The sequence below is a fragment of the Oreochromis niloticus genome, linkage group LG19, assembly GCF_001858045.2.
Source record: "Oreochromis niloticus isolate F11D_XX linkage group LG19, O_niloticus_UMD_NMBU, whole genome shotgun sequence".
Lineage (NCBI taxonomy): Eukaryota > Metazoa > Chordata > Actinopteri > Cichliformes > Cichlidae > Oreochromis > Oreochromis niloticus.
In genome coordinates this window covers 18228158-18253436 of record NC_031983.2, presented here as the reverse complement: position 1 = coordinate 18253436, position 25279 = coordinate 18228158, and the positions used below count along the sequence as shown (strand labels likewise).

The following is a 25279-nucleotide window of genomic DNA, read 5'->3' as shown; positions in this document are numbered from 1 at the left end:
CCCACCTTCAGCACAAGCTTGACAATAATCCAAGGGAAGCTGGGGATTTTAAATATGAATGGACCCTTTTGGGTAGTTCAGTGTATCATAGACATGGTGTTAAGTCCCAAAAGGTTGATTCTGTTCATCTGGACGTAACATTTTCAGTGGGAGAAACGTTTCATCACTTATCCAAGTGACTTCTTCAGTCTCAGCTGACTGCAAGTTTCCCCAACCTTGTAAAACAGTACATTTGCATAATGACTGAAACTAGGCCACTGAATGAACAATGGGCTGTGAGCTCACTTCCTTGATCATTAATGATCATTAAGATTTATTTACCTGGCTGATGGAGCATGCATCAAGACACATGGTGTAAAGCACTTTTCACCTCCAGCTGCTGATCTGAGATAGATAGATCAGTCTCTAAGTTAATGTTGTCAGCACTCTCACACAAAAGCTTTGGTTTCTTCTACAGACTTTAAACCTAGTATTGCTCAGAGCAGCAGGTGGGTTCCTCATGCTCTCCAAACAGTGAGCTCCTGTCCTGGACTTCATAAAGCCCCTCCACTGTGCACACTAGCTCTTGCTGAGATTTTGGGTGACCATGATAGGTGACGGTGCAGAACAACCAAAATGTTGTTTTTTTCTGTAAAAAAAATGGTCCTGAACACATTTTTTCACCGTGTGAAAAAAAATTAAGTTGAGATGATGATGAGTAAACTGACTCAGGGCTATGACAGAATCATAGTTGAATGATAACCTGATTACCTGACTTTAACGTTTAGACTTGAAGGAATTAGGTTGTGCATTGCCCTCTTCTTTTTTAAAAACACACCAAAAATTTAAGGATTTTTGTATTTTCTACATTTCTAAAGTCAGTCCTTCAAGAAGAGGAGTTTAGAAGGTGTAAAATATCTGTAATTGTCTGTCCTTCTGCTATACAACAAAATAAAGGCCAGCATTTCTGAGCCAAATAGAGATGTTTGGATGTGGATATATCAGAGACACAATGGGACCCTGTTGGGACAGTTAAACTGGAAACAAGTAAACAGTTTGCCGACCTTCGGTGCAAAAACAGTAAGCCGTAGGAAGATTCAAAGTTCAGATTGTTGTTTATGTGTATCTAAGACAGTACAAAACCTAAGGGAGGAAAAGCTGTAGTTATCACAACAATTACGATTGGCTATCAATAGAATCAAACTATTGGCCTATGAAAGGGAAATTCATGTGGCAGGTTAAATGATCCTGAAGGTATATATGTTTATTTTCCTCTTGGCTGGGAACCATGTTGGCTTTTCTGAATTGGAGATGATAGTTTTAAAAAACAAAAATGTTTTTCAGTATGACTGAAGACTGTAGGTGTGTCAATGAAGAGACTGTGATGAGAATGTCCATTAAACACAACACAAAAAGAGTCATCAAGCAGAAGCACAAAGAATAATAAAAAGTGAAACCAACTCATGGCTTTTACATGAAAGATTAACTTAAATTTATCTCATAAGAATTATTGTGCAAGAAATATATATTGCAATGACAACCTTGTGCAATAACCTGTAATTTTATTACATACTTGACCCAAAATTAGCTTGCTATTTTTTAATAACAATGGTATTACTGCAGATTCTGAAAATGATATTTTCCTAAAGTATTATGAATATGAAACAAAAAACAAAAATGATTTTTCATGAGCTGTGATTTTATTTTGTGATGAAGACTTTTTTTTCTTTACAGCATGATTTTAAAGCACAATATGGAAAAGATTAGCTGATGAAATCTGCATGCACATCAACAAGAGTCAAACATCTGCAGAAATATCACAACAGAGGAAACATGTAGCTTCATCAAATTATAAAACACATCATTTGCAGACAGGAAGTGTTGCTGAAGCTCTACTCTGAGCACTGGTCAGCGTTCAAGGTTTGAGTGACGGGGCTCTGTCCACTCAGACTGGCCTCACAGCTCACTGAGCCCGCCTTCCTCCACTGGTCTGCAGAGAGGCTCAGGGTGCTGCTCCAGCTGTAGTGGCCATTTGTTTCCAGGACCTGCAGGCTGTTTGACACACCTGAGGACATCCTGGTGCCCCCCATCTTCCAGTGCAGTGTCCAGCTTGAGGGGAAGCCCCCGGTGGCCAGACACACCACAGTGACACTTCTCTGCTTCTCCTCCTCTTTGGAGGGAGGGAGGATGGTCAAGGTGGGCCTCACCACACCCACTGGAGGAGAAAAATGGGAAGTAGAGAGGGGAAAGGAGTTTACAAAAAAGTTACAATTAAAGCAGGTAAAAACAAGTAGATGAGGGTAACATAGTAAAAATAAAACCTTTGAGTTATTTTCATAATATTTTACAGTTAACAACTCATCCCTGTCTTATCCCAGAAATTTTGTTCTGTTCATCTGGATGTAGCATTTTCAGTGTGAGAAGCGTTTCATCATTCATTCATCCAAGTGATTTCTTCAGTTAATTGCAGGTTTCCCAAACCTTAGAAACAGTACATTTGCATAAAGCATCTTACAATACTGTTATTGCAATTATTCCCCGACTTTCTGTAAATGACACTCATGGCACTGATCAATGTCCATGACAAGTTGTATATTAATGTTTGTAAAACTGACCTCATGGCCCATTGTTAGTCAGTGTCGCTGGTTCCAGTCATTATAAAAATGGAAAAATATTTCTCCCACTAAAAACTCTACATCCACATGAACAGAATTAACTTTCTTGGATTCCCCTACCTAGATAACTGAGCATGCATGAAGACAACCCTGTGACAATTTCTTTAAGTCCACCACAGTGATACAAACTCATTAAGTGGCCGTACAAAAACCTCCTGCACTCTGAACATGAAACTCATCGCTCAAAATCACTCAATACTGTCTTATAAATGACCAAAATGCATACCTTATGTTATTTTAAAGTTTTTAATGACATGGTTTAGAAATTATTTTTCAAATTTTTTCTGTATTTACCTATTTTTTTAGTTCTACATTTCTACAGCAGAAAACGACTGAACTGCAATTAAAATGTGTCTTATTCTCAATTCTAAGTAAATTGAAACACAAACAATTGTTGAAATAATATTAACATCATGCCATAAAATCCTATTAATCTTCAGTATGTCCTGTAAGCAAATTAAATCCAGGGGAAAAAATTCATAAAATCCAGAATGGAACAAAACTTTACCAGCTCTTTTTTTGCTATAATCCATTATCATTATATTTAGTGTAAATCTATGAACAGTTTCTTCTCATTATTTGTAACTTGTGTTCTGTGTGCTGAGACTAGAAAAAATTGTTTCTATAGAGAGGAGGTTTTGCATCATCAGCTGATCCTCCAGAGAACTGAGAAGGTTTATAGTCCTGTGAGTTCAACACTGCAGGACTCACATCTGTCAGTCAACACAGCAGAAAGCACAACCACCATGACTCTCATCACCATCCTCATCTGAATGCTGACCTGTGTCAGAAGTCAGGATTATTTAGAAATCTGCCAAATCCTAATATAACTCAATGTTATTGCTATTTCAATGACCATGACCAGGAACATTTGAGTCATTAGTATTTGTATGTACAAGACCAGTGTTGGGCAAGTTACTTTGAAAAAGTAATTAATTATAGTTACAAATTACTTCTTCAAAAAAGTAACTCAGTTAGTAAATGAGTTACAAGATTCTAAAAGTAATTAATTAGTAGGAAAAGTAACTGTTGCATTACTTTTTAAAAACTGTTTAACCCTCTGTGGTCCAGGGTATAACTGGCCGTTTTTGACTTACCTCCACATTTCACCTCTAAAAACTATTTACTTTGCCTTATTTGGTATCATTCTTTTCAGCACAACCTTACATGTCTGAATTTACAGTTATGTTTTCATTTTGACCTACTGTATTAGCACAACTAATCTAAAATCAGACAAAAAACATAAACTCTGAGTAGTTATATTTTTTACTGTAACAACCATAAAACACACACTCCAACCACACTAAACATCACAAATCTCTCACGTCTCAAAACTCGCTTTCTCTGTCTCTTTTTTCTGCTCTCTTTCTTTCTCTGTCTCTCTCTTCGTCACTCCTAAAATTTCCCCCTGTTCCTCAACAAGCAAATGTCATGCTGCCATATCATTTTTTGATTGGTCGACATGGTACATTTTTCCACCAACACGAACGGGGTGTTTTTTGTTTTGTTTTGTTTTTTATTTTTTGGTCATAAGTACAGAGAGTGCTTGCTAGATGGAAGTATTCAGGAAAAAAACACCTCGTATTTATTGTTATCGTGACGCTGGTTTTACAGGACCTATGAACACAATTTAAAAACTGGTATATAGTACCTTGTTGCTTTGTCATCTTGAAGTGGTCATGTGATTGGTTTAGTACTACTACTTTATTCTTCCTCAGTCAAACAGCAGCACTCATGTGATTGTTTTGCCCCCATAGCTCCAGTTAACGATTATCTCAGCTGGTATCTACAGAAACCTGGACAGCCTCCCAAACTGCTTTTTCAAAATCAGCAGCTGTGAATCTGATACTCCGAGTCATTTCAGCAGCAGTGGATCTGAGCCTGAGTTCACTCTGACAATTAACGGAGTTCAGGCTGATGATGCAGGAGATTACTGCTGTATGGAGTGTATGACAACCCTTTATCATGCGCACATTGATAGAGAGCCATACAAAAACCTCCCTTAGTTACTGTTAGTGCTGCAGCTGTGACATGGATGCCTGGTTCACTGAGTCTTCTTGAATCTTTTTTCACCCCCTTTCCTTTTGCTATTTCTCCAGTTTCTTCTCTCATCTTTTTCCAGTCTTTTGCTTTACACTGTGTCTGGTCTAATATCCACAAGACAATGATATGAATAACAATACAAAGGAAATAAGTAAAACAAAAACATTAACAAAATGAGCCTACGGCGAGTCTATGGTGGCCCACTTGGGACAGCAAATATGATTAGCACAACAAAGCATTCAGACCATAATTCTGCTGGACAGGTTAAAAAAAATTCCCTGTGTGTAAATTTAGAAACCAGTGTGTGTGCAACATTGCAGACACTCTTGTGTGCATGATGGCTTCTTTGTACATGTGGCTGCTGAGTTCTACAGACACAGCCTATTGAAATTATGCACAAAGGTTTGAGTTAAATTGCATGAGCAAGTTTTAAGGAATGGCCTACCAAAATTACTACCATAGCGCATTAATGATTCAGTCAGAAGGTTAAAAAGAAAGTGAAAAAAGAACTGCATGCCTCACTTGCCTCAGTTAAGGTCAGATTTCATGATTCAACAATAAGAAGGAGACTGACATCCATGGGAGAGTTCCTAGGCAAAAAAGGTTGCCAAAAAAACCACAACAGCTCATCTTTACCAAATAAATATTTTTATGATACCCTTTTAAAACTTTTGGGAAAATATTCTGTTGACTGATGAGACAAAAGTTGAACTTTTAGCCAGTAAATCTAAGACAGCATTTCATAAAAAACATGTTACCAATAATCAAATACGATGGTGGTAGTGTGATGGTCTGCTTTGCTGGTTTGCTGCTTCAGGATCTGGATTAAATGCCACAGCTGATGATTTCTGCTCTCTGCAAGAAAATGCTGAAGAAGAATGCCCAGCCATTAGTTTGTACCCAGAAGCTCAAGAGCATTCAGATTATGCAACAGGACAATGATCCTAAACACTCCAGCAAGTGGGGACTAACAAATAGTTGTTGTTGTTTTTTTTAAGAATGTTTTTGGAGTGGCCTAGTCAAAATCTGGACTTAAATCCAGTTAAGATGCTTTGCCACAATCTTAAACCAGTCATCCATGCTTGAAAACCCTGCAGTGATGCTGAATTAAAATAAACTGCAAAGAAGAGTTGGCGGAAATTCCTCCACAGTGATGTGAAAGACTCATTGCCAGGTATTGCAAACACTTGATTGCTGCCAAGGGTGACACAACCAGTTATTAGCTTTAGGGGAAAATTACTCTTTTACAGAGGACCATGTCAGTTTGGATAACTTTTTTTTTTCTTATTGTGACGGAGGTGTGGTCCCTGGCTCAGCTGCAGTGACGGAGTGGTGGTTCCGGGAATGCAGGTGAGAACACAGCTGGTGGCGTTTGGACTGATGACGGTCTTTTTTCCCATTTTTTAGTGAGGAGGGAGACGAGAGAAGGGGGTTCTTGGGAAAGCTGAGACCGGCGCTAACCAGACTGTGAACTGTTGCACAAAAGTCAGAAATAACCGTGGCATCTCTCAGCATCAAACTGTGTGTGTTTGTGGAGGGCATTCTACACTTATTAAATGAAATCATAATTTAAAAAATACATTTTTAATTTAGCTGGGTTATGTCTTGATGCAAGATCAATTATCCAGGTTAGGAAATCCCAAAAATCTGATTCTGTTCATCTCAATGTTTGGTGATGTGAAACATGTTAGTGTGACAAATATGCAAAAAAAAACGTCCTAGGACTTCTATCAAATCTCTTCTCAGGATCTTTTTCTTAATTCACTGGTAGTAGATCTGGTTCACAATACACTTGAACCATCAGTGGTATTCAGGCTGAAGATGCTGAGTATTACTGTCTGGGCGTTCATGGTGATGTAGTGTTTACACAGTAACTTAGAGCTCCTCTAAATTTTCAGTTTGAAGGCTGCAGGGGCAGAGTGTTGGTGAAGAGACTGTGATAAGATTAACTGGCCTGCAGAACCCAACGAGGTCAAGCACAAACACAATGAATCTAAATGAACTGGAGCAAACTCATAGTTGCATTTACTTTCATTTAAATCACCACAATTATTGTGTTTTCAAGTACATAACTGTTTTTAATATACGTCAGTTGAGAGTGGCAGGAGGGAGAGGAAGGGGTTTAGGGCAAGAAAACAAGAGTTAAAGTGAAAGCTGGTAAAAAGTAAGAAAGATAATAGTTATTTGATTACTGATAAAATCTTCAGGGTCCAAACACAGTTCTTCTCAAAACACGTCGGGTACCCGGTGTGGATCCAGATGTCAGTTTTCAGGGTCCTGGGTTTAGTGTCCAAGCATATTGGGTGCCAAATGTCAATCTGCAAGACCCACAACCCTTATATAGGACGTCTGGTTCTGCTCTCTGTTAAAAAAGTTCTAACCTCTGATCCTATGAGTCTTACTCGGTAGGTAGTGCAGAGGTCAGCCAGAGCTGATGTTGATGAGGGGATTTGCCCCAGTGTCTTCCCTGTTTGCCCTGATATGAAGAAACCTGAGTAACCTTGCAGGTCAAATCTCAGCACCATCGTCACACCTGTTATGGCAACTCCCCTCTAGATCGTGGCACTTCTTGTTCCTGCGAGCCTGGACAGCAGGCTCTAAGGAAGGATTATTTTAATAAGCTATAGGATAACCTGTAAGAGCAATTTTCACTAATAAAGAATAATGCTCAGACTTTTATCTTTACTGTTTCATTAAAGGTTAAAAAGTAAATGTCATAAACTTAGACGTTAATTGCAGGAAATTGTATTAAGGCAATTTAGCAGGAGCAAAGTAAAATCAAAATCATGTATTAATTATCACAAAACAATAATCACTTAAACAATTAAACAATAACTTAAATTATACTTATCTAACTAACCGACTCTGAAGTAATGTTCAGTTTGTTCTTATCTTTGGTGAAGAGAGGTTGGAGATAGGATGAGCAAAACTGAGTTGATGATAATCACCCAGCAGGAAATCAGCCAGGCATCCAGTGGAAATGTGATGTACATCAAAATCCTTCTGAATTAACCATCTAACACAGCAAAAATGAACAGATGAAAAGCCAAAATTTATTTGTGACAAAGAGAATTCACATTCACATTTAAACAATTAAATCACATGTTGATATGAATCATTTCATGTTTCATCCATTTTATGTTATTTTACTTGCGGAAGGACTTGGCCTGCCAGTGGTCATGATGGTTCACCCTGCAGGAGAACACCTCTGCGTTCATCCAGTTCTCTTGGCTCAGCATCAGGGTGCTGCTGCTGCTGTAGCGACTACTCTTCTCTTCTTCTAAGCTGTTCAGGACCCCCTCTGTCACCTCTGTGCCATCTACTTCCCATCTCACTTCAGCTCCCTGAGGAGAGTAGCCGGTCAGCAGGCAGGCCAGTGTGACTGGGCCTCCAGAGAGCTTCTCAGAGGAGGGTTGAAGCAGAGAGACTGAGGGTCTGATGATGGGGCCAGCTGGAGGGAAGGTCACAGACATAACAGATGTAGATGATTTCAATCATTATGCAAATGTACTGTTTATAAGATTGGGGAAACCTGCAGTCAGCTGAGACTGAAGAAGTCACTTGGATGAGTGATGAAACATTTCTCCCACTGAAAACGTTACGTCCAGATGAACAGAATCAACTTTTGTAGATTAACAATGTAGATTAACTTCTACTGTAGGACAGATAGCTGACACGACACAGTTATGATACCTGACAGAGATTATCAGGCCTGTGGGTTAACTGTATGATGATATTGTGATAAAACAGAGCACAGAAACTGAGAAATTGGAGGATAATAGACTTTAACAAAGAATAAATAATTAGTGAATGTGCTGCTCCATTTGTTTACTTGATGATAAAATTGAAATGTGTACAGGAAATGTTAAAGTTTGTCATCTGTTTGTTTCACTTCCTTTTCATCACATCAGAGTAACGAACTGTAAACTCAACAGTTAAAGTGCATCTGTATGAAAACTAATTCATTTAGTCAACAGCATAAAATTTTATATCCAACATGGTGTCAAACATTTCAGTGAAATTCCTCATATCATATTTTCAGTAACAGCTGAGTATTACACAGTTATGATACATGACAGAGATTAACAGCATTGTGGATTAACTGTGTGCATCACACTGTGATCAGACTGAGGAGAGGAGGTCAGAAATAAAAGTACATAATGCTTTAATAAAACTGTGTTTTCACACTCAATTAAAATCTTTGTAAAAGTTACAATAATTTAGAGTAAATGTCTCGTTGTTAAAGTTATATTCTTGATGGAAAACAAACAGAGCTGGACTTTGTCATCTGTTTGTTTCACTTCCTTTTTACTACATCAGACTAATAAACTATAAACTGAGCGATGAAACTGTTAATCTGCAAAAAAAAAAAAAGATCTTTAAGACAAGAATGTATTTATCCTGCTGACAGTTTGTAGAAATAAATAGAGGTCCTCTTAGTGCTATACTTTCCGTCTCAGAATTTTTGAAAAAAATATTTATTAACAGATAAATGCAAAAAAAAACCTTAATTAAAATGGATTAACTCAAAAAATGATTTAAATTTTCAGTACTATATAGCCATGCAGTCATGATACTGTGTTATAGATTCACACTTTATGATACCAAGTTTTCAATAACAGCTACTATGACTAAACCCAATCATATACACATCATGTAAAACACCCAGAATAAAATCCCTTCTCACATTGTTTTGTTGTATGTTGAGAGCAGAGAATTCATTTCCATAGAGAGGAGGCTTTGCATCATCAGCTGATCCTCCAGAGAACTGAGAAGGTTTATAGTCCTGTCAGTTCAACACTGCAGGACTCACATCTGTCAGTCAACACAGCAGAAAGCACAACCACCATGACTCTCATCACCATCCTCATCTGGACGCTGACCTGCTGCTGTTTTACAGGTTCATTCACTCAGCAACATTTCAAACATGATGTGCCGCTTTTTCTCTCATTGATTTCTGCTGATAAATGAATGATTTGTTTTTGTCTGCAGGATGCAGCGGTCAGGTGACTGTGACTCAACCTCCAGTAGAGACATCTGCTCCTGGAAACACTGTCACTCTGACCTGTAGGACCAGCCAAGCTGTTTACAGATTTTCTAGTGGTGAGGGTATGTACTGGTATCAACAGAAATCTGGACAGACTCCAAAGCTCCTAATAAAATTTGCAAAAACGCTTGAGTCAGGAACACCAACTCGATTTAGTGGCAGTGGAAGCAGCTCTGACTTCTCTATGACCATCAGTGGAGTTCAGGCTGAAGATGCAGCAGTTTACTACTGTCAGAGTGTCCATGCAATAAACAGTGCTCCAGTGATCACACAGTGATTTGTAGTCGTACAAAAACCTCCCTCAGTCAGACTGCAGAGACACTGAGCTGTTACAGCAGGAACTGACTGCAGCTGCTGAAAAAGAAGAGACTCTGACACAGACCACTGAATACAGAGTTGACAGTAACCTCACCAAGCACTAAATACAGATTTACATCTGTATATAAGATATATTTTTGGGAGCATTTTTATTTATTATTTTAGTTTTAGTTTGTCAGCATCCTATTTATACAACACATGTGACAAACAAATAACAACGTTTTTCAGATCATTAAAAGCTTTCACAGGACACTTTGGCATGTTCCTGCTTTTCTTTCCCAAAAGAAAACAGAAAAAAGCTGCTTACTTTCATGGAAAAAACTTTTTTTGTTGTTGTTGTTGTTTTTTTGTTTTCTGAATAAAGCTGAATGAGCAAAGGATCAACTTACACGTTATATGTACCTGTTCTGTTTCACAACAACAGATGTGTGTTTGCCTATATTTCAAATCAGTTCCATGTCTCTCTCTTATAATGTGTCTGGTGTAATGCAGCACTTTAATCACACTCTAGATCTTGTTTTAACATATGGCATAGAAACTGAACATTTAACAGTGTTTCCTGAAAACCCTCTGCTGTCTGATCATTTCCTGATAACATTTACATTTACAATAATTGATTATACAGCAGTGGAGAGTAGACTTTATCACAGTAGATGTCTTTCTGAAAGTGCTGTAACTAAGTTTAAGAATATAATCCACCCACTGTTATCATCTTCAATGCCCTTTACCAACATAGAGCAGAGCAGCTACCTGAACGCTACTGCAACAGAGGTTGATTATCTTGTTAATAATTTTACCTTCTCACTACGTACGACTCTGGATACTGTAGCTCCTGTGAAAACTAAGGCCTCAAATCCAAAGTCCCTGACTCCGTGGTATAATTCTCAAACACGTAGCCTAAAGCAGATAACCCGTAAGTTGGAGAGGAAATGGCGTGTCACAAATTTAGAGGATCATCATTTAGCCTGGAGAAATAGTTTGCTGCTTTATAAGAAAGCCCTCCGCAAAGCCAGAACATCTTACTATTCGTCACTGATTGAAGAAAATAAGAACAACCCCAGGTTTCTCTTCAGCACTGTAGCCAGGCTGACAAAAAGTCAGAGCTCTACTGAGCAAACAATCCCTTTAACGTTAACTAGTAATGACTTCATGAACTTCTTCACAAATAAAATTTTTATCATTAGAGAAAAAATTACCAATAATCATCCCACAGATGTAATATTATCTACAGCTACTTTTAATACCATCGATGTTAAGTTAGACTCTTTTTCTCCAATTGATCTTTCTGAGTTAACTTCAATAATTAATTCCTCCAAACCATCAACGTGTCTTTTAGACCCCATTCCTACAAAACTGCTCAAAGAAGTCCTGCCATTAATTAATTCTTCGATCTTAAGTATGATCAACCTATCTCTAATAATCGGCTATGTACCACAGGCCGTCAAGCTGGCTGTAGTTAAACCTTTACTCAAAAAGCCATCTCTAGACCCAGCTGTCTTAGCTAATTACAGGCCAATTTCCAACCTTCCTTTTATATCAAAAATCCTTGAAAGAGTAGTTGTCAAACAGCTAACAGATCATCTGCAGAGGAATGGCTTATTTGAAGAGTGTCAGTCAGGTTTCAGAGCTCATCACAGCACAGAAACAGCTTTAGTAAAGGTTACAAATGATCTTCTTATGGCCTCTGACAGTGGACTCATCTCTGTGCTTGTCCTGCTAGACCTTTAGTGCTGCGTTTGATACTGTTGACCATAATATCCTATTAGAGCGATTAGAACATGCTGTAGGTATTACAGGTACTGTGCTGGAGTGGTTTGTATCATATCTATCTAATAGACTCCAATTTGTTCAAGTAAATGGAGAGTCCTCTTCACACACTAAGGTCAATTATGGTGTTCCACAGGGTTCAGTGCTAGGACCAATTCTATTTACATTATACATGCTTCCCCTAGGCAGCATCATTAGAAGACATAGCATAAATTTTCACTGCTATGCAGATGACACGCAGCTCTATCTATCCATGAAGCCAGGTAACACACACCAATTAGTTAAACTGCAGGAATGTCTTAAAGACATAAAGACCTGGATGGCCGCTAACTTTCTGCTTCTTAATTCAGATAAAACTGAGGTTATTGTACTCGGCCCTGAAAATCTTAGAAATATGGTATCTAAGCAGATTCTTACTCTGGATGGCATTACCTTGGCCTCCAGTAACACTGTGAGGAACCTTGGAGTCATTTTTGACCAGGACATGTCCTTTAATGCACATATTAAACAAATATGTAAGACTGCTTTCTTCCATTTGTGCAACATCTCTAAAATTAGAAATATCCTGTCTCAGAGTGATGCTGAAAAACTAGTTCATGCATTTATTACTTCCAGGCTGGACTACTGTAATTCATTATTATCAGGAAGTCCTAAAAACTCACTGAAAAGTCTTCAGCTAATCCAAAATGCTGCAGCAAGAGTCCTGACAGGGACTAGAAAGAGAGAGCATATTTCTCCTGTTTTGGCTTCCCTTCATTGGATTCCTGTTAAATCCAGAATTGAATTCAAAATCCTGCTCCTCACATACAAGGTCTTAAATAATCAGGCCCCATCTTATCTTAATGAGCTTGTAGTACCATATCACCCTATTAGAGCACTTCACTCTTGCACTGCAGGCCTACTTGTTGTTCCTAGAGTATTTAAAAGTAGAATGGGAGGCAGAGCCTTCAGTTTTCAGGCCCCTCTTCTGTGGAACCAGCTTCCAGTTTGGATTCGGGAGACAGACACTATCTCTACCTTCAAGATTAGACTTAAAACTTTCCTTTTTGCTAAAGCATATAGTTAGGGCTGGACCAGGTGACCCTGAATCCTCCCTTAGTTATGCTGCAATAGACGTAGGCTGCCGGGGATTCCCATGATGCATTGAGTTTTTCCTTTCCAGCCACCTTTCTCACTCACTATGTGTTAATAGACCTCTCTGCATCGAATCATATCTGTTATTAATTTCTGTCTCTCTTCCACAGCATGTCTTTATCCTGTTTTTCTTCTTCACCCCAAACGGTCGCAGCAGATGGCCCCGCCCCTCCCTGAGCCTGGTTCTGCCGGAGGTTTCTTCCTGTTAAAAGGGAGTTTTTCCTTCCCACTGTCGCCAAAGTGCTTGCTCATAGGGGGTCATATGATATGATTGTTGGGGTTTTCTCTGTATTTATTATTGTGCGATCTATTGTACAATATAAAGCGCCTTGAGGCGACTTTTGTTGTGATTTGGCGCTATATAAATAAAATTGAATTGAATTGAATTGAATTGAACCTATAATTATACTGTAATTAGAACCCTACATATAACCTTTGCGTTTCTAATTACTCAAATGACGCTTGCTAAGCATCCTTTGCCTTAGAAAAGGAATTCTCATCTCATCTGCAACTAATTATGTGTCAAATGACACAGATAGTAGTTTGTGTTATATATATCGATCTGGCTGAAACTCTGAATTTGAAATGAGCTGCAATTTCAAAAAAATGTACTCTGATTACACTCAATTTACTTCTAAAGTGACAACCTATATTTAATTACTCATTAATTAAGCTGCTGGTTGTGACTGAAACTTTCTTAAAAATCTTATAATGCAACATAAAACATTCAGAGTAATTGGATATTCCTAATTGTTGGATCGCTTGGTAGTTTCAATTTAAACTGAAGAGTTCAGTAAGAGTAAGATTTAGAGATACATGAATTGATTTTTCATGTAGTAGGCAAACAGTTTAATGTATTGTACAACGTGCTCCAATTATAGACCCACTACATTTAAAAATAAGACAAAAATACTTAATAATAGGAATCACTGCAAGCTTTATTGGCAAAATTATGAATCATTAATATGGCAGTTATTAGGCACATTCACATCCAGCTTCTACACATATTACTGTGTAAGTTGTTGTTATCAAATAATTTGTTTTTCAAACTTTCAAACTCATATTGATCAGAGCAGCAGGGATGTATCTCCTGCTTCCTCACACTAAGCTCCTGTCCTGGACTTCAGCAGCCCCTCTAGCCCTCACACCGGTTCTTGCGGAAGGACTTGGCCTGCCGGTGGTCATGATGGTTCACCCTGCAGGAGAACACCTCTGCGTTCATCCAGTTCTCTTGGCTCAGCATCAGGGTGCTGCTGCTGCTGTAGCGACTACTCTTCTCTTCTTCTAAGCTGTTCAGGACCCCCTCTGTCACCTCTGTGCCATCTACTTCCCATCTCACTTCAGCTCCCTGAGGAGAGTAGCCGGTCAGCAGGCAGGCCAGTGTGACTGGGCCTCCAGAGAGCTTCTCAGAGGAGGGTTGAAGCAGAGAGACTGAGGGTCTGACCATGGGGCCAGCTGGAGGGAAGATCACAGACACACAAGGAGTAGATTAACTTCAAGTGTAGGACAGATAGCTGACACAAGACAGTTATGATACATGACAGTGATTAACAGGCCTGTGGATTAACTGTATGATGATATTGTGATAAAACAGAGCAGAGAAACTAGGAAACTGGAGGATATTAGGCTTTGACAAAGTATGAATAATTAGTGAATGTGCTGCTGTATTTGTTTTCTTGATGATAAAATTGAAATGTGTTCAGGAAATGTTAAAGTTTGTCATCTGTTCGTTTCACTTCCTTTTCATCACATCAGACTAACGAACTGTAAACTCAACCGTTAGAGTGCATTTGGACAAAAACTAATTCATTTAGTCAACAGCATAAAATGTTATATCCAACATGGTGTCAAACATTTCAGTGAAATTCCTCATATCATATTTTAAGTAACAGCTGAGCATTACAGTTATGATACATGACAGAGATTAACAGCACCGTGGATTAATTGTGTGAATTATACCTTTATCAGACTGAGGAGAGTTGGTAATAAATAGCAGAACATAATGCTTTAATAAAATTGTGTTTTCACACTCAATTAAAATCTTTGTAAAAGTTACAATATTAGTAAATGTCTCGTTGTTACAGTTATATTCTTGATGGAAAACAAACAGAGCTGGACTTTGTCATCTGTTTGTTTCACTTCCTTTTTACTACATCAGACTAATAAACTATAAACTCAGCTATGAAACAGTTAACCTGCAAATACATAAAAAATCTTCAAGGCAAGAATGTTTTTATCCTGCTGACTATTTGTAGAAATAAATAGACTCAAAGTTTCTTAGTGCTATATTTTCAGTCTGAGAATTAGTGAAAAAAATATTTATTCACAGAATAACGAAAAAAAACCCAACCCTTGATTAAAATTGATTAACTCAAAACATTACTTACATTTTCAATACTATATAAACATTCAGTCGTGATACTGTATTATAGATTCACACTTTCTGATACCAAGGTTTCAATAACAGCTACTATGACTAAACCCAATCATATACACATATAAGACACCCGGAATAAAATCTTGTTTAAATGGATTCTCAGGACATATTTAAATTATTAATATTATAATATTTTGTAGTAATGAGGAGATTTAGATACTTACAGTGAATGATGAGTTTGGTTCCTCCACCAAAAGTCCACCACAGTGATACAAACTCATTAAATAGCCGTACAAAAACGTCCAACACTCTGATCAAACATCTAACCACTGAAAATTAATTATTTTCTCCATTAAACTTCACAGTTTACAAGGTAAAAATGCATTTACTATCAAATACATTTAACTCTGCTTTTTCTTAAACAATTTATGATCATTTTCATATTTTTTCTTCTGCTGGTTGATCCAAAAATGTGAAATATATAGTTACCAACAAATGTGGCATTTTAATCCATATGTTCAAAAAATGACCTCATCTTTTCTTATCTATTTGTCAGCATTCTGTTAGAATCATAATTATATCATATTAATTCATTGAGATATCAAAAGTATTCCTTCTCACATTGCTTTGTTGTGTGTTGAGAGCAGAGAAATCATTTCCATAGAGAGGAGGCTTTGCATCATCAGCTGATCCTCCAGAGAACTGAGAAGGTTTATAGTCCTGTCAGTTCAACACTGCAGGACTCACATCTGTCAGTCAACACAGCAGAAAGCACAACCACCATGACTCTCATCACCATCCTCATCTGGACGCTGACCTGCTGCTGTTTTACAGGTTCATTCACTCAGCAACATTTCAAACATGATGTGCTGCTTTTTCTCTCATTGATTTCTGCTGATAAATGAATGATTTGTTTTTGTCTGCAGGATGCAGCGGTCAGGTGACTGTGACTCAACCTCCAGTAGTGACATCTACTCCTGGAAACACTGTCACTCTGACCTGTAGGACCAGCCAAGCTGTTCACAGATTTGATGATGGTGATGAGGGTATGTACTGGTATCAACAGAAATCTGGACAGGCTCCAAAGCTCCTAATAAAATGGGCAAAAACGCTTGAGTCAGGAACACCATCTCGATTTAGTGGCAGTGGAAGCAGCTCTGACTTCTCTATGACCATCAGTGGAGTTCAGGCTGAAGATGCAGCAGTTTACTACTGTAAGAGTTACCATGAAAAAAACAGTGCTGCAGTGATCACACAGTGATTTGTAGTCATACAAAAACCTCCCTCAGTCAGACTGCAGAGACACTGAGCTGTTACAGCAGGAACTGACTGCAGCTGATGGAAAAGAAGAGACTCTGACACAGACCACTGAACACAGAGCTGACAGTAACCTCACCAAGCACTAAATACCAAATTGAAAGTTGTTGTTTTTTTAGGGGGCATTTTCAAATAAGAATTTTAAAAATATCTGCTGTGACCAAGTCACTTTCTGTTTACATTACCTGATTAAATTCACATCAAAAGTTTTGATGTTTCTATAAACAGATGAATTACAAATGTTTACATTTATATTCCCATTAACCTTCTTGATCGTGACGAAAAACCAACAAAAAACCCTGCTTTTAATTTTTTTCCCACTGTATGTTGTCACCTGTATTATAAATATAAAACACATGTATTTCTTGATCATTGTCAAGCTTTTATACCTACAGGAATCATTTGATTTCTACTAATTCATCTCAAAAACTAAAGATAATAATGCTGGTAATATAAATGCTTTATTTGCAGTAATAATCATAATTCCAATTAAAAACATCCATATCCACCACCTGAGCTACGTATCACTCATTGAATGTGTGGAAAAGTGGGAGTCATGTAAAGAACAAAAAAGTATGAACACCCAGGAAAGCAGGCAGATAAGTGATTACATCTCTTCCTTACTGAATGCACAACCTTCATATTACTCTCTAAGAAGTTGTTGTTATTACTGTTCCCTCAAACTTTACTATTTACGGAAGTAGCAGGCTGCTTGTTTCATACTGAACTCCTGTCCTGGGCTTCAGGTAAACCATTTGTCATCACTGGGGGAGCACAGAGGCCTGCTGGAGGTGAGAGCAGAGACAAATGAGGACCCTGTTAGTTTAATTTAGAATAAACACTGACAATGGATCAGAGGCTTGTCTCCAAAACTTATAATTAAATAGTTTTAGGAAAAAGTTTAGCCAGAATGCCGAAATGAAAATTCCATTTGCATTATTTTTGTGTTTTGTTTTTTTTTTAATTAAATGGTTTTGTAGAAGAGGAGATTTGAAAGTATAAAATGTCTCTAATGTATTTCTGCTCATCTTTAAATGAAAGTGCAGCTTTGAGTATGGATACCGGGCCTGCAAGGCTACTCAGGTTTTCCAGCTGTCAGAGGAATCAGGGTAAACATTTGGAGGACTTCAGGGCAGTAGTAATGGGCTTATTCCCTCACCCATCGCTCCATCTAAGCTTTGTATTGCTTCCTGGGTAAGACTCTTACAATCAGAGATAGTTAGATAGTTAGACTGTGAGCCGATTCAGACAGCCTGTACTGGGGTGCTGGCAGTGTTGTTCTCTCACACACAAAGTTTTTCTTTCCTTCTAAAAACTTTGAAATTCATATTGATCCGAGTGAGCTCATCTCACACTGACGTCCTCACCTGGGCTTTAGCAGCCACTGCACCCTGCACACTGTCTCCTGCAGAGGGACTGCCTGTGGTCATGATGGATGATTCTGCAGGAGTTGATTTCTCCTTTCAACCAGCTCTACCAGCTTAGCCTCAGTGTGTTACTGTTGCTCTTCTCCTTCGAACTGATCAGGATCCTCTCTCACACATTTGGGGGACCACAGGCCCTACTGGCGGTGAGAGCAGAGAGAAATGAGGAGCCTGCAAATTTAACTCATAATGAACTCTAGAAATGGGTAAAAAGCTTAACAACCTTTCACTCAAGAGTCATAGCAGTCAACCACAGTAAGATTTAAAATTCATGAATATTTAAATTATTGTTTATGTTGCTGTAAGTCATTAAAAAAAACCTTAAGGATGCAAAAAGACAAGTTGCTGTCCATGTTCTCTGATTTTAACTGATGTATTCTCTGTTATTCTTTCCTCAAGACTGAAATAATATTATTTCTTGAAGGGACTCTCACCATCAGCTCAGCAGGGAGTTCAGATATTGATAATGATCTCAGTTGGTACCTTCAGGATCCTGGACACCCTCCAAAACTCCAACCACAAAACTTTGTACATACTTGGCATTAAATTGCTTCTCAGGAACTCCATCTTGATTCAGTGGCAGTAGATCTGGTTCTCAGTATTCATGAACCATCAGTGATAGTCAGGCTGAAAATGCAGCAGATTATTACTGTCTGGGCTTCTATAATGATGACACATTCACACAGTGGCTTAGAGCTGTGTAAACCCTCTTCAGTTTCACTATTATGTTGAACTGTGACAAAAACAAACAAACAAAGAAAGTCACTTTCTTCTTCAGTTCATAAGGAAAATCATCAGACTGTTCATTTAAGCAACATGGAAAGTTTTATAAAGCCAAATAAAAATTTATCAGAAATCATCAACGATCGTTTGGAACTAAAAGAATAATAATAAAATAAAATTGTAAAAGATTCTATAGAGTGTGATACTGTAATAAACCTGTGAGCGCAGAGGGATGGTTTCACTTTGGATCTCAAATACTTTTTCTCCCTTTACGAACAGAAACACACACACACACACACACACACACACACACACACACACACACACACACACACACACATGTTTGTTTGCAGGCTGTGTTTTGAATGCCAGTTTAAGAAGAATCAGCGGGAAACATCTGTGCAGAGTCTCTGACAGTGAGATTAATCATAATGATGATGATGTTGCTGACTCCACTGCTGACCACAATCATGCTCAGACTTCAAGGTGAGGAGTGATGTGGTTCTGTGTATTCTCTGTTTCCAGGATCAGATGCCAGTTCATCTGTGACTCAGTCTCCTGTGTTTAAGGCTGCTGCTTTGGGGCAGACGGTCTCTCTGAGCTGTACAGTCAGTAAAGGAGTTGATGATGATCTCAGCTGGTATCTACAGAAACCTGGACAGCCTCCCAAACTGCTGTTTTACCAAATCAGCAGCCGTGAATCTGATACTCCGAGTCATTTCAGTAGCAGTGGATCTGAGCCTGAGTTCACTCTGACAATCAATGGAGTTCAGGCTGCAGATGCAGGAGATTACTACTGTATGGGAGTGTATGGTGGCCCAGTGTTCACACACTGATACAGAGTCGTACAATAACCTCCCTCAGTTACTGTTTGCAGTGTTGCAGCTGTGAGCTTCTGATACAGACTCTGACATGCATCACTGGTTCACTGAGTCCACTTTTCACTAATAGGTCACATTATTAAGAAGATGATGTGACACTGTTTAGAATTTGTAGCATACTATGCTTATCTCACTACATTTTGTATTACTTCTAATTTGCTGTGTATAATAAGTTAATATAAAAATCATTTTGTTTGTACAGTTCATATTAAATCACAAAGTTATAAGGTGTGTTATATTTTAAATAAAATCAAGTTATATGAAATAAGTTTTCATATCACGATATACCACACATAAATACATATTTGGTGGTGACAACAAAGTGACAACAAAGGCCAAAAATAAAAAGCCAAATGATCAGGATAACTTAAACAAAAAGAAAATGCAGAAAAATTTATTTGTTACAGCCTCAAAAGACTTAAAACAGAAAAGGATCAGATGATTGGAGAAACTGACTGCAATAACAAGCTGGTAGCAGTGCGGCCTGACAATGAAAGGCTTTAAATTTGATTAATAACATTTTAAAATGAATTCTACAATTTGCTGGAAGCCCACAAAGGGAGGCAAAAAAAGATATGGTCTTCTGGACTAACTGAAGACTTGGATGGAGAGGACTGTGTACATGAAAGTGAGTTACAGTATAGAGAAGAGAACTAAAATGTGCATTATGCTCTAAATTATTTGATGATACTGTATGTTAAAAAACTATTATTATTATTATTATTATTATTATCATTATAAAAGAATTTCTTTTATCTTTTTCTTTCATCTTTAAACTTTTATTTTTCCATCCCTGATTGTAATGATGACTCATATTTTATTTCTTATACATTTTTAAATTGTTTAATGCAAACCCAAACTCTTGTTTGCTTAAAGGGATTAGGTAGAAGTTGTTTATTTACTTTTATGCTTGTAATTTTTGTTTAAAGTGAACAATTAATTTACTTGATCAATTCCAAACTATTTATTGTCCAGCAAGAGTGAGGTTTGGAGATATTGTGTTCCTGTTCACCATTAAAATAAATAAACAAATAAAGGACCAGAAGCTTCTTTCAGTTGCTCTGTTAATTACAACAGATTAGTACATATTTGATTTGTCCCATTTTGTGCTTCTTCCTTCCTGTTTTGGATCTTTCATGTGTTGGTAAATAGGTTAATCTACAGTACACTACACTCCAGTTATATAGCTACTGTATATAAAAATAAATGATCAATGATAGCTGAATATGAGACCGTTATAGCACATGAGAGAGATTAACAGGCCTGTGGATTAACTGTACTATGGCACTGTGATGAAACAGAGGAGAGGAATTGAGAAGTGAGAGGATATAAGACTTTTCCAAAGTATAACTAATCAGTAAATGTGACACTTTATTTTTTTATTATAAAAACTAATTCGCCATCTGTTTGTTTCACTTCTTTTTCATCACATGTGTCAAAAACTTCAATCAAATATCTCATATTATATTTTCAGTATCAGACAGCATTAGGGCATTAGGCACTTATGTTACATGACAGAGGTTAGCAGCACTGTGGATTAAATGTGTGCACAACTCTGTGATCAAACTGAGGAGAGAAGGTGATAAAGATGAAAATGTGAGGCTTTAACAAATGTTACTAAATTATATTTTCACAGTCAGTTAAAAATGTAAATCTGTTATGCTAATACAGAGATACTGTCTTGTTGCTACAGTTATATTGTTGGAAAAAATACACATCTGGATTTTATCTGTCATGGTCCTGGATCGTTGACTCAATATTTTGGGCAATGCAACAAAGATTATAAACCAGAGTACTGCAGTCTCATACCAGAGGAGTCTTTTTACTGGTTCATGGGATTAGCTGTCTTCTCGCCACTCAGTTCGTCCAACAGTTTGTCCTATTAACTAAATCCAAGTGGTCATCTCCAGCAAACTAATCAAACTGTTTCCCACTTTTGAGCTGGGAGGAATTAAAACTGAGTTTCCTGTTTCTGAGCGGGCAACTATAAAACTGGGATCACTGCTCCTGTGCTGCCTAATATTAAAACTGTTTTTCTTACTTCTCAACCAGTTAAAAATAAATCTGGGTTTTCTGGTGGTAAGCTGCCTGACAATAAAACTTAAATATATGTTGCTAAAAAAAAAAAAACTGATTCAACCCATAATTGCAAAGACTGTTTCAATCTTCAGAGACTGAGGCATGGCCCCTAAGTCTGTAAAGGCTGACACAGATATTGGATTTTTCACAAGCTGTGATTTTATTTTGTGATTAAGATTTGTTTTTTTTTTACAGCACGGTTTGAAAGAACAACATGGATAATATTAGCTGATCAAATTACCATGCAAATCAATACAGAGTGAAATGTTTGCAGAAATATCGCAAGAAAATAAACATGTAGCTTCATCAAACTATAAAACACATCATATGCAGACAGGAAGTGTTGCTGAAGCTCTACTCTGAGCAGTGGTCAGGGTCCAGGGTTTGAGTGACGGGGCTCTGTCCACTCAGACTGGCCTCACAGCTCACTGAGCCCGCCTTCCTCCACTGGTCTGCAGAGAGGCTCAGGGTGCTGCTCCAGCTGTAGCGGCCGTCTGTCCCCAAGACCTCCAGGCTGGTTGAAAACCCTGAGGATGTGCTGGTGCCCCCAACCTTCCAGCCCAAATTCCAGTTTGAGGGGAATCCCCCGGTGGCCAAACATACCACAGTGGCACTACTCTGTTTGTCTTCCTCTTTGGATGGAGGGAGGACTGTGAGGGTGGGCCTCACCACACCCACTGGAGGAGAAAAGGTTGAAGATAACCGAAAAAAGAGATACAAATGTACAAACATCTGAATAAATATATTGTCAGTGATTACTGATCAAACCTTTATTTTTTCATACTGTGTTACAGTTAATAACTTGACCCTGTGATAATTTTCTTATTTGAAACTGACAAAGCTAAAGCACTCATGAGAATACAGTTAAAACTTCACATCTGTTTCTTTCACTTCCTTTAAACTTAATTTAAAATCGATCAACCATGAACACAAAATTGATCTAAATATACTGAGTAAATTTATTTTTTCTAATATAAGTTGACAAAACAAAGATCAATATTTGTTTTTATTTTATAATTCATGAGTAAAATTATATTTTAAAACAAAGTGAACTAAAACGTCACTAACACAGCTTTTAATATTGTAACCAGATAATATTTAAAGAAGCAAAATGAACCAAAAAGAACATAAAAATTTTGTTTTCTGTAAGTTCAGTTCCATCAAAGACCGAATGAATATAGATTTAAGAAAAGTTTCTTCAAAAATGTTGCCATCAACGTAATAATAATCACTGAATTTAACCAAAGTTCTGTTTAATGTTGTTTAATTGTTTTTTTAAATGCCTAATAAATACTACATTTTTCAAAAATGACAATTTCTGGTACTTACAGCCAACGATGAGTTTGGTTCCTCCACCAAAAGTGCACCACAGTGATACAAACTCATTAAGTGGCCGTACAAAAACCTCCTGCTCTCTGAACAAACCTCTAACCACTGAAAATGAACCTTTTTTTTTCATGTAAAACATCACAGTACACCTTATTGAACACAGAAGATGATTCAACTAAAGTGACTTAAAATTATTTAATGAATTTAAATCATGATTATCATAATTGTATTTTTAGTATTAAGAACTGAAAGACAAAACTTAATTTTCAAATTACACATATTTATAAATTATGAAACTATGACAATACGGGTATTTTGTTTTTGTTGATACCAAAATCAAAAATAAGCATACAGACCAGAGTGCCATTTTAATCCAAGTGTGAAAAATACGTAAATATGTTTCCAAATATGTTTTTCTCTACTGAATAAAATTATTAATGGTGTTAATTCAAACAATTTTTCTTCTATTCTGTGCCCCACATCGCCCTCAGTGTGTTGAGAGCAGAGACATCATTTCCATAGAGAGGAGGCTTTGCATCATCAGCTGATCCTCCAGAGAACTGAGAAGGTTTATAGTCCTGTGAGTTCAACACTGCAGGACTCACATCTGTCAGTCAACACAGCAGAAAGCACAACCACCATGACTCTCATCACCATCCTCATCTGGACGCTGACCTGCTGCTGTTTTACAGGTTCATTCACTCAGCAACATTTCAAACATGATGTGCTGCTTTTTCTCTCATTGATTTCTGCTGATAAATGAATGATTTGTTTCTGTTTGCAGGATGCAGCGGTCAGGTGACTGTGACTCAACCTCCAGTAGAGACATTTACTCCTGGATCCACTGTCACTCTGACCTGTAGGACCAGCCAAGCTGTTTACAGAGATTCTGATGGTGATGATGCTATGTTTTGGTATCAACAGAAATCTGGACAGACTCCAAAGCTCCTAATAAAATATGTAAAAACACTTGAGTCAGGAACACCATCTCGATTTAGTGGCAGTGGAAGCAGCTCTGACTTCTCTATGACCATCAGTGGAGTTCAGGCTGAAGATGCAGCAGTTTACTACTGTCAGAGTTTCCATGCAATAAACAGTGCTCCAGTGATCACACAGTGATTTGTAGTCGTACAAAAACCTCCCTCAGTCAGACTGCAGAGACACTGAGCTGTTACAGCAGGAACTGACTGCAGCTGCTGAAAAAGAAGAGACTCTGACACAGACCAGTGAACACAGAGCTGACAGTAACCTCACCAAGCACTAAATACAGATTTACATCTGTATATAAGATGTATTTTGGGGAGCATTTTTATTTATTATTTTAGTTTTAGTTTGTCAGCATCCTATTTATACAACACATGTGACAAACAAATAACAACGTTTTTCAGATCATTAAGAGCTTTCACAGGACACTTTGGCATGTTCCTGCTTTTCTTTCCCACAAGAAAACAGAAAAAAGCTGCTTACTTTCATGGAAAAAACTTTTTTGTTGTTGTTATTTTGTTTTCTAAATAAAGCTGAATGAGAAAAGGATCAACTTACACGTTATATGTACCTGTTCTGTTTCACAACAACAGATGTGTGTTTGCCTATATTTCAAATCAGTTCCATGTCTCTTTCTTATAATGTGTCTGGTGTAATGCAGGACTGAACCTATAATTATAATATAATTAGAACCCTACAAATAACCTTTGCGTTTCTATTTACTCAAATGACGCTTGATAAGCATCCTTTGCCTTAGAAAAGAAATTCTCATCTCATCTGCAACTAATTATGTGTCAAATGACACAGATAGTAGTTTGTGTTATATATATCGATCTGGCTGAAACTCTGAATTTGAAATGAGCTGCAATTTCAAAAAAATGTACTCTGATTACACTCAATTTACTTCTAAAGTGACAACCTATATTTAATTACTCATTAATTAAGCTGCTGGTTGTGACTGAAACTTTCTTAAAAATGTTATAATGCAACATAAAACATTAGGAGTAATTGGGTGTTCCTAATTGTTGGATCGCTTGGTAGTTTCAATTTAAACTGAAGAGTTCAGTAAGAGTAAGATTTAGAGATACATGAATTGATTTTTCATGTAGTAGGTAAACAGTTTAATGTATTGTACAACGTGCTCCAATTATACACCCACTACATTTAAAAATAAGAAAAAAATACTTAATAATATGGATCAC

The 25279-nt window shown here is 37.5% G+C and overlaps 7 gene segments (V, D, J or C); 4 read left to right on the top strand and 3 right to left on the bottom strand.

The window, feature by feature from the left end:
* Positions 1 to 1657: 1657 nt before the first annotated feature.
* Positions 1658 to 3298, bottom strand: LOC102083289 (Ig kappa-b4 chain C region-like). The segment is given in 2 exon segments: positions 1658 to 2194; positions 3163 to 3298. Coding segments are annotated over 2 exon segments (354 nt in total).
* A 4545-nt stretch (positions 3299 to 7843) lies between these two features.
* LOC109195904 (Ig lambda chain C region-like) lies at positions 7844 to 8170 on the bottom strand. The segment is given in 1 exon segment: positions 7844 to 8170. A coding segment is annotated over 1 exon segment (327 nt).
* Positions 8171 to 9408: 1238 nt separating this feature from the next.
* On the top strand, positions 9409 to 10126 carry LOC109195893 (Ig kappa chain V region BS-5-like). The segment is given in 2 exon segments: positions 9409 to 9597; positions 9690 to 10126. Coding segments are annotated over 2 exon segments (384 nt in total).
* A 3759-nt stretch (positions 10127 to 13885) lies between these two features.
* On the bottom strand, positions 13886 to 23247 carry LOC109195906 (Ig kappa chain C region, B allele-like). The segment is given in 3 exon segments: positions 13886 to 14418; positions 15565 to 15602; positions 23132 to 23247. Coding segments are annotated over 3 exon segments (459 nt in total).
* Positions 16026 to 16616, top strand: LOC109195883 (immunoglobulin kappa variable 4-1-like). The segment is given in 2 exon segments: positions 16026 to 16174; positions 16267 to 16616. Coding segments are annotated over 2 exon segments (387 nt in total).
* On the top strand, positions 19188 to 20364 carry LOC109195811 (Ig kappa chain V region 3547-like). The segment is given in 2 exon segments: positions 19188 to 19290; positions 19330 to 20364. Coding segments are annotated over 2 exon segments (366 nt in total).
* A 348-nt stretch (positions 23248 to 23595) lies between the features above and the next one.
* Positions 23596 to 24479, top strand: LOC102075657 (immunoglobulin kappa variable 4-1-like). The segment is given in 2 exon segments: positions 23596 to 23785; positions 23878 to 24479. Coding segments are annotated over 2 exon segments (387 nt in total).
* The last annotated feature ends 800 nt before the right edge of the window (positions 24480 to 25279 follow it).